The sequence below is a fragment of the Tupaia chinensis genome, unplaced genomic scaffold, assembly GCF_000334495.1.
Source record: "Tupaia chinensis unplaced genomic scaffold, TupChi_1.0 Scaffold143796_1, whole genome shotgun sequence".
NCBI classification, from domain to species: domain Eukaryota; kingdom Metazoa; phylum Chordata; class Mammalia; order Scandentia; family Tupaiidae; genus Tupaia; species Tupaia belangeri.
Window position 1 is genome coordinate 1,350,877 of NW_006203646.1, and position 13,330 is coordinate 1,364,206.

The 13,330-nt window shown below is 40.3% G+C and overlaps 1 protein-coding gene across 1 annotated transcript in view; it reads left to right on the forward strand.

Moving 5' to 3' along the window:
• The first annotated feature begins 271 nt into the window (after window positions 1–271).
• ATP10B (ATPase phospholipid transporting 10B (putative)) overlaps window positions 272–13,330 on the forward strand; it is a 132,699-nt gene continuing 119,640 nt past the window's right edge. Inside the window, exons 1-2 of the mRNA XM_027766957.1 lie at window positions 272–564; window positions 1,853–2,047. Coding sequence (XP_027622758.1) covers window positions 290–564; window positions 1,853–2,047 — 470 coding nt within the window. The 5' untranslated portion in view covers window positions 272–289. The remainder of the gene's footprint in view (window positions 565–1,852; window positions 2,048–13,330) is intronic.

Below are 13,330 nucleotides of genomic sequence, written 5' to 3' on the forward strand. Positions count from 1 at the left end.
GCTTTTCCCTTAAAGCTCCAGTGAGGTCATTAACACTTCCCCCCTGCACCCTCTCCAAATGCTTTCACTGCACTTGTCACAGAGTTAGTTGGATGTTACTGATGTGATTATTTTTTAACATCTCTCACCCTGAAACATATGGATTAAAGGATCTGAGTCTATTTCTCACGTTGTGTCCCAGTGTCTACCTTGCATAGATGGGAGGACAAGTGACAGGTCTTTATGCTACATATTTCTACTAACCAAAGTGTTCTTGTGTCTCTGATCAGACCTTAACCAGCTACTGGAAATGGCGCTCTCAGCAGACTCTTCTTGGTACCGGTGGCAATGTCGAGTCAGGGATGGCTTCCGTCAGCCGCTGTCAGAAACCACCCCACTGCTCTCTGCAGAGAAGGCAAGGCAGAGCCACAACCTGACACAGCAGCGGGTTGTGTTCCCCAACAACAACATCTTCCACCAAGACTGGGAGAAGGTCTCCGGGAGATACTCTGGCAACCGAATCTGCACAACCAAATACACCCTCTTTACCTTCCTGCCTCAGAATCTCTTTGAGCAGTTTCACAGGTACAGGCCCCTTGTCCAAACAATACATATTTTAACCAAGTATTTGCCATTAAGATGAACTCAGTGATGTTGTACTCTGGAGCTGTCTTTTTTTAATATCCAAATGCATGTTCCTTAGGAAGTTTTTGTCATTCAATAGTTTGTTCATTCTTTTATCCAACAAATATTCCTTGGGTCCTACTCTGTCTCAGGCCATGTGCTGGGTGCTACAGATACATGAGAAAGAAAGGAGAGAGAGATTGTACTCATTTAGCAAACTGTCTAGTGAAAGAAACAGACACTAATTTTTTAATTATCTAAATTAATATAAAACTATATCTGGAATAAATACTCCCAAAGAGGGGCATATGGTACTATTATAGTAAGCAATAAAGAAATCTGGCTTAGTTAAGGAAGTCAGGGAAGACTTCCCTGAAGAAATAATCCTTGAAGTACAACCTATAGAAGAGAATGTGATAACTGAGTGAAAAGGAGTAGAAAGAAGTCAAGAAAAGGAGTCAAGAGAATGTTCCTACAGACAGACCTGCATGTGCAAAGGCACTGTGGCAAGAGAGAGCAAGGTGAAGTTGAAAAACTTGGAAATATAAACCACTCTTACATGACAATATATTAGCATTTTTTTAAGAGAGAGAATCTTGCTATAGGGTGCATGTGGTCACTGAAGAGACAGGGAGACAGAAAGCTAGAAATCACCCTCAGGGGCATAGCCATGTCGCAATCCCTTCTCCTCCATTCTCTTCTCAGGATTTTGGGCACATGCACACACACACGTCCAGTGTGAGTTTTAAGCCATCAGGTCTAGGACTGAAACCATGGTCAACTATGTGAACTATGTGGGAGTCCAGCAACATAACCATTATGCCATTTGCTGGTCCGTTAGCAGCTGTTTTTGATTAAAAATAAAAATATGTACTTAAATAATATCCTAAATATTGCAATTATAAGCTACCATTTATCGAGCAGCTATGATGCTCCAGAATCCTCTACTGTGTGCCTAACAGATATTAATTATGCTATGTAATATTGTAAGAGTTCTTTAAAGAAGGTAGAACTACCCCCATTTACACAGAGGAAACAAGCTCAGGAAGGTCACACAACTAGTGAACAATGAAAACTGAATTTAAGTCTCTATTAGTTTGGCTTCAAAGCCCTTACCACAACATTGGAGGTGACATTGAAAAACAACGTCAGTTTGGTTGGTAAAGGCCAGTGGCAGGAAAGAAACAATAGGGCATAAAGTGGAAAGTATATTTTTCTTCTCCATAGTTACCTTGCTTACCCTTTCCAGATGGGCTAACCTCTATTTCCTGTTCCTGGTGATTCTGAACTGGATGCCCTCCATGGAAGTCTTCCACAAAGAAATCACCATGTTACCATTGGCCATTGTCCTGTTCATCATCATGGTGAAGGACGGCATGGAGGACTTTAAGAGACACCGCTTTGATAGAGAGATAAACTGCTCCTACATTCAAATATATGAAAGGTGAGGGAATCGTGCCTCTGTGTTGCCTCTGGATTGGTCTGTCTGTCTGTCTGTCTATCTATTTATTTAGGTTTTCGTACTCACTGAGGAGAGAGGGGGAGAGAGAGAGAGAGAGAGAGAGAGAGAAAGAGGAAAAGTAAGAAATCATGCTCCTGGGATATAGCCATGCCACAATCCCTTCTCTTCCATTCTACTCCTGGGATTTGGGACATGCATGCACATGTGCCAGGAGTGATTTTCAAGCTGCCGAACCACATAACAGCTTTGTAGGGGTCCAGCACCTTAACCACCCTGTCACCTTCTGGTTCCGGTCTCTTTTCTTACATTACTTTTTTTTAATAATTTAATTTAGTAATTCTCTACTGCGGGCTATTTTGACTCCCTAGAGAGCATTTGGTAATGCCTGGAGATATTTTTGGTTGTCATACTGGGAGGAAGAGTGCTACCAGCATTTAATGGGTAGAAGTTAGAGTTGTTTCTCAATAACCTACAGTCCCCCACAAAACAATGTCAGTAATGCTGAGCCTTTAAAAAACCTTAATTTAGGACCTGGCAGGTGGCATGGTGGTTAAGGGTGCTGGACTCCCACAAGTCCCAGACCTGATTGCTTACTGTCTCACTCTTTCTCTCTGGTCAAATTAAACTAAGTAAATAAATAAAGTTAAATAAAATAATTCTCTAGGGGAAAAAAAACCTTAATTTAAGTTGTGTAAACACATATGTCATTAAGCAGAAAGGTGTTAAATTATTAAGAGTGAGTTGAAAGCTCAAGAAGTAGATTCTAGGGTGACTGGATCATCTCAGGAGACTAAGTTCAGGAGAAACTCCTTGGAGGGTTCCAGACAATGCTTTCCAAACAAACAAACAAACAAACAAACAAACACATGCTTTTTATAAAGCACTTGAGTTTTTCGGCTAAAACCTCTTAGCTTCTAGAACTTAACAAGGTAGGCTTTAAGACCCAGTGTACCTGTTCTTGGCTTCCCAGAGTGGAAAAGGAAGACACCTGTGGGTGACGTCTACATTCCAAAGGGTGGAGTCTCAAACAAGTAGAAGGAAGTGGCCTGGTGGATACACACCCATTCTCTGCAAGCTCCTTCCTTGTCATATATATTTCTCCCCTGGTGTGGATATACTGGCTTTTATTTTTAGTTTTACTTTTGAAAGAAGAGAGAGACATTTTAAATAGAGATCAAATAAAAGATGAGAATTAAATTATGAAGATTAAAGAAACAGGATTAAGCAGAAATGAGAAAGGAAAGAAGCAAAAGGCGGAAAAGGAAAGAAGACAAGAAACGAGTGGTGGTCTCCAACCTGCATTTTGAAGGATGGTTCCACAAAGAAAACCCCAACAGACATTACCCTGGGAATCAAATTAAGACCAGCAAGTACACCATATTGTCTTTCGTACCCAAGAACATCTTTGAGCAGTTCCACCGGTTTGCCAATCTCTATTTTGTGGGCATTGCGATTCTGAATTTTGTCCCAGTGGTAAATGCTTTCCAACCTGAGGTGAACATGATACCAATCTGTGTCATCCTGGCAGTCACTGCCATCAAGGATGCTTGGGAAGACCACCGGAGGTACAAGTCTGACAAAGTCATCAATAACAGAGAGTGCTTCATCTATAACAGGTAAACCAAAACACTCTGGGGAAGTCTTGCTGGCCCAAATCTTTCTGTGGCTACCACCACTGCAGCTACTGGTTATAGAAGGGATGGAATACAAAATATCATTATTTTATCTCAGTAAATCTGTTCAGTTCTCTACAGTGAGGATAAAAGCTTTTAAAAGTGATCAATCAGTCTTTTAAAATTAGGAATTCTTCGTTAGGTATCTGGGTACCTGCTTCAAATGTGTCTGATATTTAAGGTTTGTTTTGTTTTTAATCTCGTCCTTTCTTAGTCCAGTGTTGTCATGAGCACATTCAAGTGTGTTTGGGAATCTGGGAGGGAAGAGGAGCAGCAGAGCATTGTGTTGGGAGAATCAAGTCAGGAATAATGCTGCCAGGGTTGAAACTTGCCAACACTTACTGACTCCATGACCTGAGGCAAGTGAAGCAACTCCTCTGAATTTCATTTTGTCATTACTAAAACTGGGACAATTCCCAGGGGGTCGTGAGAATTACATGAAAGAATCCTTAGAAAATGCTTAACACTACATGTGACATATAATAGTAAATGCAAATTTCAATTGCTTTATTTTTATAATGGAAAATTTGTATTTTTTCTATCATTAAGCCTATACCTAAGCATTCTTTCTGACGTTGTCTCAACGAAAGCAAGGACTAAATACCACCTGTCCCATCACTTAAATAACATCATTTTATTATACTTGTTGCTTTACAAAGGTTGCATGAAATAAATGACCAAAGTGGGTTGTTAGGAATAGGATATATCTCACTTTGTAGAAGAAAGAGTTAAGAGTGTGCCTCAACATCGAGACAACTCACAAAACAACAACAAAAAACCCACAAGGGATCCAGTCTGGGTCTACAGAGAGAGGACAGTGACAAAGGGTATTTTCTGAGTTAGCGCTTAGCAGATTACATGACTGAATAGCTTGGAGATTCAGGCATTACTTCTTGCTGAATAAGAAAAACATATCCATCTCTCTCAAAGGAGCACCACAGGCCCTTCTGACTTTATTAACCCCAGTTTGGCAGAAGTTTCTCAGCAGCTCTGGTCATTGTTCGAATGAAAAGGGGCTTGCTTCTAGGTGCGCAGTCCAGTCATTAGGGACTGCCTACTTCCAAGGAGAGATTCTCTTCCCAGGGGAATGAAAGGTTATTAAGTTGGAGCTCGCTGAGGAAAGAGTTTATGAGCCAAACCCCAGCTGGAAAGTTACTGCTAGGGGAGGTCTCCAGAGCAACTCTCTGATACCAAGACTTATTTGTCTCCAAAGAGCCTCTAAGAGAAACTTCAGGCTTGTCCAGTAGCAAATGAGTTTCCAGCCTCTTTGTTTGGAGGGCCATATTTGCACACCTAGAAAAATTAATCTGAAGGGTTTTTATTTGTTTGTTTTCAGCTAGATCTAGTTGTCCTGACTACTGTAAGCACACTGGGCACCTACAGTTGAGATTTAGTCATTCCTCACCTTTGAGTAAGGAAATTATAAGGGAGGAAGCAATAACTCATAGGTGTGCTGCTTTTCTTCTAAGAGGCAGTTTTTCAGTAAGTACTGTTTTTCTTTCGGTACCAATCCAGCCATCCCTTTTTTGTTTCTGTCTTATGCCTTTGTTATTGCTGTTGCTTATGGTTTTTGGGAGGAGAGTGTTTTTTCATAAAAAAAAAAAAAATGCACAGCCAGGAAGCTGGTTCCTTGAAGAGGAATGCACTGCACATGGGCCATAATGAGCTTGTACTATTCTCCCTGCTGTGCCAGAACACCCCACAATTATGGACCTGCTCTTGAGAATATCAGTGTTCATCAAACCAGACTCACTTGTGCTGGCAGGGGCCTGACCTGGACTGAGGTATTGTTCTATTCAAAATAGCCTCCAAGGGACATTGAAAAACTGAAGTGATAACAATCAGAACATTAGTCCATGGCTCACTGGCAAGGAGGATCACAAAGGGTTTTCATGGCAGTATTTCCCAATGTGTATTTAGTGGAACAACAGCAACAAAGGAACAGTCTCTAAAAAATGGTGTCCATTGCCAATAATATGTATACTCACTCTCTTGACCCATGGTGCATGAAAAACTAAAAAAATATACAGTAAAGAAACCTGTTTATCTGATTATCCCAGTCTTACTTCAAACTTACTGGAATACAGAAATGTTTTTTAGTATACAAATGTGAAAAAGTTTACTTTTTAAGTATAACAAAATAATTATCCATAGGGCCAGAGATAAATAAATTAAGTAGACTAAATATGAAAAGAAAATGAACACTACTCATGTATTAATAAATAGCAACTGACACTTGGCATTAGCATTATAATCCAATAGGGAATGATAGGGGCTGTTGCAAACTAGAGAGGCCGAGCATTCATCTCAGGGGATAGAACTGGCCGCTCAGCTCCTGCTGATTGTCACCATGTGGAAGTAAAAACCTAGTGTTGCCATATTGTCTGAATTTTATTAGGGGAGCTAGAAATTTTTATCATTATTTGAAATAACCTGAATGTTAAGTGTTGGTAACTGATGTAATTCTGTAATTTTTTTAAACACTTTTTAAATTCTGAAGTTCTATATTGCCTATAAACTTTCTAATTTATAACCTTTTCTTTATGATATCCTAGTAATCTGGAATCTCTGCAGAAAAAAAAAAAGTACTTTATCTAAGGTATATTCGTAATGAGAGGATCTCTTCGAGCAAAAAGGAAGTGTGACTTTAAGAATGCAGTCCAGGGACAGCTGGTTGCATGGTGGTTAAGGTGGATAGACCTCACATGGCTAACTGTGTGGCTGAGTTCCAGATCTGGTAACTTGAAAAATATACTGGGCACATGTTCACACATGCCCCAAATCCCAAAAGGACAGAGAGATGGAGGAAAATGACTGTGATGTGATCATTAATTACGATGGGGAGCTTTCTCTCTCTCTCTCTCTCTCTCTCTCACCTCAAATCTGCAACTAATGGGAAATACCTTTGAAAAGTCACTGATATCTCTGGACCTGAGTTTCCACTTCTGTAAAACCTGAAAGTCAGACTAGTTCTTAGCCTCTAAGAGACACTAAGAAAGAAAACCCACATCCAAATACAAATAGGAAACAGTATATACATGATGCTTCTTGTGAATCTAACAATGCAATTAATATAACAAAGGTTTCAGGAGGACCCTCAGTAAGTAGCCTATCTAATTCTGTTTCATTCCACTGTGTCAGCTGGGAAGTTCTCCACTGCAAGTAGCATAGCAGAAATCTTAACTTAGTAGGTTTAAACAATAAAGTGACTTTGTTAGCTAAGTCATTACAAATGCACTGAGGTGGGCAGGTGATTGTATGGTTCAACTGGCATTCTATATCTAGCTCCCAGCAGTCCTTTGCATTCAGCTCCCCTCTGAGTCATCTTAACCCCTGGGCAGCCTTTCCTCATGGACATAAGAAGACTGCAGCAGCTCTAGTCCTCATATTTGCATGTGATAACCCTCAAGGGAAAAGAGAAAAACACTTCTGGTGGCCCCCACCAAAGGTCAAGGAAGGTTATTCTCTAAACTCTCCTTACAACTCAATGTCCCCAGTGGGTTACGTACCCATCCCTGAACCAATTCCTAGGAGTAGGACATAGGCTTGTACAAATAAGATTACGTCTGAGCTATAATCCCCACCTACAAACCTTAGCATGAAATAAGCTTCCCTATAAAGCATACAGGCTATTTAGGGAGAGTGTAAAACTCAAATGAAGACCTGAGAGTTTCTAAGAGAAGGGGAAGCAGATGTTGGAGAGGCCACATCCATGTCCTCAACACCATCACTTTCAAATATTTGAGCCTTGACTCTTTGTAACTTGCTTTAACAAAAATATATAAATGTTAAGATATTCTTTATTTATGTCCCTAAGGTTCTTCTAACTCTGAAGTGAACTGATTCTATGAAAGACTCCAGTGCAGGAAGCTAGAAAATGCTTGATATATGTCAGTTATTATCTCAGCTGGTGGATGCTGATGGTCATATCCTTTTGCCAAAAATCAATGAACCACGATGGATCTAAAAGGACATTTTTTTCTAAGAAGCAACATAAAAGCTAATTATCTCATACACTATTTCTATTTTATCTATTTCATTTTAGATCCACACGTGTGAGAAATGGATATATTTTTGATTGTTTGTTTGTGCCATTGAATACTTTTGCCCTTAGAATTTTGCTCACAGCCTAATCCCATGCATCATCCACCCTATACTTATTTATACTGTGAGAAAACATCTTCCTGCAAATAGCAGAAACCTTGTTAACAGAATTACAATCCTGTTAAAGCATTTTCTTTTAATATAGCAACTGTGCTTGTGGTCTAAAGGTGACCCATTAATCAGATTTATGGAACAACTTTGAGGGAAGATTAGCTTCAGAATTGTATTAGCTTAGTTTCTCCCAGGGCTCAGTTTAATGAATCCAGAAACTATACCCAGCAAGAGATTTGTATTTTTCCATCCAGCTTAGTAAATTTTTATTTGTATTCAGAAAACATGAGCATAGAAAGATGAATGAGAACCAAGAGAATCTAGGATGGCTTTTGTCCCCATATTGTAATGACACAAAAGCATTCCAGAGTTTCAGTAGTTGGTTGCTTACTCATTCCATCTAATGAGCAAATGTTAATTCAGGACTCAGTGTGTATTCACTGCCATGGTAGGTTCTTTGTGCCCTCAAGGGGCTCTTAGTCCAGAGGTTGTAAGGAATTTATAACCTATTACGTTGTCCTGTGCACTTTGATAGCTTATGTACAAAGAGACACAGAAGTGCAGAGAATGCAGTGACTTGTCTGCCTACAAGAAACATCAGAGCCAAGGAAGCCTTCCATGAAGAGGGGACATTTCAGGAAGGCACTGAAGGAGCAGCAACATTTAGCCAGGCAGAGGAAATACATGGAAGTTCCCAGCCTGTCCACATGTCAGCTGAAAGCAACATGTGTGGCTTATGTTGATATCAAACAAAACCAAGAAATTTCTGTGACCAAGAAATGCCAGAAACTTAGGGGAAGAATGACACAGGTTGGTTTTTCTAAATTGCTCTTGTTCATTGAGACATTTTTTATATACATAGGTATTATTAATACATCCCTAGAAATCCCCAAATTTTCTCTCCTGTACATTAGCATCTTATATTTTTTTATAGTTCGTGATGCCAGCTAAAGTTGTTAATTTAAAAACAACTGGATGGGAGCAGAATATTCAGATATTTTTTTCTTTTTTTTCAAGTTTCCAGGTCCAGCACTCAGTTGATCACCTAGACCTCCTTGCCACCTGCTGGCCCCCTATTCTGCCATTTTTCTAGACACTTGAGTAACCCATCAAATCTCAGGCTGATCACTCCATACTTGTTTAGCCTGGCTGGGAGGGTCACAGCAATTTTCCCAGCCCGAGGATCATCAGTGGCTTCAGACTTGTCAATGTAAACGTGCTTCACTGTCACGGTTAGAAACTGGCAATGATTTAGGAGTATGGCCTGATAATAACCTCACATTTGCCTGTCCTCTTGGCATTGTTACTGCCCCTGAGAGCATCAGCCAAGACATTCATGCACACCATTAGGGTGGTATGGAAAATTGGAAGAAAGAGCTAGAATTTTTAAAAATCTGACTTGTTATCCAAACTTGGAGAATCTCTCTTCAATAAGTCAGGTGTTTGCTCTAAGGTAAAAATAATACCATGTGCCAAAGGAAAACAACCATCCTCTGACACAACCTGGCACTGAGAGCTTGGCTGGGAGGCAACCTATCTTTGTCTTTAAATTGCATTTCATGCCTGTGTCCCCACTGGAAAACCTGGGAATGAGAAAACCAGAGGTTTTGATCCTGTGTACATCACTAATTAATTCCATGACCTAAGTGAAGGCACATAAGCAGTCAGAGCCAGTTTTCTCACCATAATCTCTCTATGGACTATTTTATGAAAAGATGTGCAGATGATGTGCAAGAGGGCTTGAAAATAATGACACTATAGAAACAAACTAAAGAATGTAATGCTACAGGAGGTGAGAAAAGCAGTCTCAATAATGATCTTACTGGATGCTTCAATCATGGGCTTTAGCATCAGGCTGGGCTTGTCTCAGAGCTGCCATTCGCCAAATGTGTGGCCAGACATACATAGCTGCATGATCATTTGAGCCTCCACTTCAACATCTGTAAAACAGAGACAACACTAGCACCTATCTCCCACAGTCATGTGGGTCAAATGAGATAATCCTTGCAAATTGCTTAACTTATGCCTGGACCATAAGTAGCACTATTTTTTTTTTTAATTTCCAGTCACCTCAACTCTAATTTTTTCAACACCAATCCAATCTTGTGCCTTCATCTTTCCTGCTGCATTCCCCATACACACAAAGGAGGAATTGTTAATTTTACTGGTAAAAGATGAGAACACTCACTGAGCCACAATTACTAGGGGGCAGGGTTAGAATGTCTTAAAAGCAAAAGCTATGCTCTGGTCTCTCCATTTTTATTTCTCCTCTTCTATGTGGCTGCATTTAAAAATTTGAATTCAGGAAACTCCTCAAAGGCCTGGTTCTGTGTCTCTGCTCCATAGCCACAGCACACCTGAGCATCCCCACATCATGATATTGCTTTAGAGAAGGGAAATCAGTGGGCTCATATAGTCCAGAGCCTAAGTCACTTGGTGTAAACCAACTTCTAACATACTAATGTACATGAGAATAACATATTTGTGCAGCTATTAATGAAGAAGCTATTTTATCCATATTCTACTACTACTTCCTGAATAACAGCTCTTTGGCATACTCCTAAAAAAAAAGATGAGTTGATTAGGAGGCAGAGTACAGGTTGTAACAGGACCATTCAACATCAAAATATAGCTATAGACCCACCTTCATCCTAAACCTACACCCTAAACTGACGTTGCTGCAGTTATTAAATAATATAATGCATGAAAAATGCTTAGCATAGTGTCTGCCATGCAGTCGGACTCAGAAAATGTTAGTTAAAACATTCCTAAGAAGAGGTTTACAGCCTTGGTAGACAAAATTCACCAAGAACTTGATTCAAAGGGAGTAAGAAAGAATGATTTGAGGCTGGAGTTGGTAACTGTGTGACAGAAGACAAAAATCTTTAACCATGGACTTGACTCCAAGCTCTAATAACATAGCAAAATGGGCCCTGGGGGAGAGTCTGAAAAATGCAAACAACAGAGAAATAGCCAGTGTCACCTGGAGCATGACTATGAACCATGCCTCTGGCCAAGGTTTACACAGCAACAAACCATTGCATCCAGCCCCAGATCTTTGTTCTGCATTTGACACCCACAAACCAGGCCCCTCTCTGAAGTGTCAACATTGCAAGTGCCCACACTATTCCCTCTGACTCATCCTGTACTCAAAGAAGCTATAAACCACTTGGGTCAATTCAGCTTGTCATTTCAGGGGAGAGTGCATCAGGTCCTCCCCCAAACTCAATAGATGAAAGAGTCATAAAACAAACATTCAGGTGTCCCTGAAGCTCTGCACTCTTGTCACCAGGCATGATTTGTATTTCAGTAGGTGAGGATTTATAGCCTCTATTTTGCCATTAAGGAGCTCAGAATTCCAAAAAAGTGGGGATCCTGTTCTCAATTCAGCATCTGCTAGGTTTATGTCACCTTCCTCTGAGGCTTCACCTGCTTTGTACTTCATTCCAAACAAGACCAATAAGCCATAACACTCACTCATGTAAGTGTCACCCATGGCTGTGTGACCAAACACAAGTTAGATATCCTCTCTGAGCCTCAGTTTCCCCATCTATAAAACTGAAATAATAGCAATAATCAAAGTTATTTTATTAGTAGACAACTATATGGCAATGTAGGTTAAGTGCTGGGATATTACAGGCACTCAGTACATGTAAGCTAGTAATATAATTTCATATCATTATTAGAAGTCTCCACTAGGAAATCTACAACATCAACAACAAAATAGATTAGATTTTAAAATGCCTAAAGGTTAGGAAAAGTTTCCTTTCTAATACCTCATATTTGAGACAAATCTACAAGGAATCAATTAATAAATATTTACTGAATATTTCATATGTGTTAGCCACCATACCTAGCCCTAAATGGGTTCAGAAATATCAGGTTCACCTCAGATCTCAGCAAACTTCTTACATAGTGGACAACCCAGATGTACAAAATTATTAGGAAACAGAATCATGATATGCAGAGAAACATGACAATAAGACAGGATTGAGTTTCAATGAGTTTCAATGCCCAGGATTGGAAAAGAAAGGTAATACCTGCATCTGCAGAGGTTAGAGGAATGGAAAAGAAAGGTAATATCTGCATCTGCAGAGGTTAGAGGAAGAGCTCTTGGGGCAGCATTGCATGCCCTTGAATACTTCCAGGCTACTTCTCCATAACCAGTGGCTATGACCTCACGGGAAGGCACCTCTGAGGCACGGTGTTTTCATGGCTATCACTACTTAGTGACATTTTGTGTTCAGTTCAGTTTTCTGTGTGTGATAGTCATGTAGTCAATGTTCTCCCAGTAAAAAGAGTTTTATACTGTACAAATGTGACCCAAATGTGCCAGGCCTTTGGCCTTTAAGTGAGAATGAGGGTTCATTAATACAAATGCCCCAGTGACAGTACCACTTAACCCAAACCTGCTGACCTGAGACTTCAGCCTCCCACCTTAGTCTTCAAGCCTCCCAGTCATAGAGGAGCATCGTCACATGTGGTAAATATCCTCCCCCACCACTACTGTGGTCTGTGATAGACAGAAAGGTACAGGAGCAAAGAATCCCAAGGGATGGAGAACACAGTTGCACTCATGGCCCCTGCCCCATGCCCAGGCTAGCTTTAATGAACTCTTTCATTTCCTGTTATATTTTGTGAGGCCAGGTTAAGGACTGAAACATAGCTTTCCTCCCTTTTCAGTTCCTACTCTTTCTTGCTAGGCTCTTTCTTGAGCCCAAAAGCCCCACACTTCATCTATATCAGCAAATGAAAGTAGGCAACTATAGTAGTCTCTAGTCTACCATCCCCACAGCAGTGATCCTGTCTGTTCCAAGCTAACAATAACTAAAATAAAACAATAGTAGCCACACGTGCCATTTGTGGTGAGATTATTAGGCACTTTTAATATACATCTTAACTTTCACTACAACCTGGAGAAAAGATTTGTCTCATTTGAGAGATGACTAAACCGAGGATCAGAATGTTATACAAAAGATCTGAGGTCACTGCATGTAAGATGTAGTTCCAGATTTCAAATCCACTTCACCTGACTCCATAGCTCATAGCCATTCTACAGTACTGCCTCTAACTCAACACACCACTGCCAAACCACAGGAACTGCAAAAATTCTTTGAGGTGCCAAACGGCCCTGGGCTCTCTTCCTCAGAGCCACAAAAAGAGTAGAGGTTCCAACCTGAACTTTGTGACTGTGTACTTTGGCCAGATCACGCTCCTTCTCCCAGCCTCTATTTCCTCACCTGAATAATGAGAATTGGACTGGAGATCTAAAAACCCTCTCCAGCCTGGACTTTAAGGATACATATTTCAAGTTTGCCTCAGTATTCACACTCTAAGCTCTGTTTTCAATTTGCTGAGTTTGGATCCCTTTTTCTCAGCTTGGGGGGAAGGCCTGGATTTTCAGATACTTGGTTTGCACAGTATTGTACACTTGGGC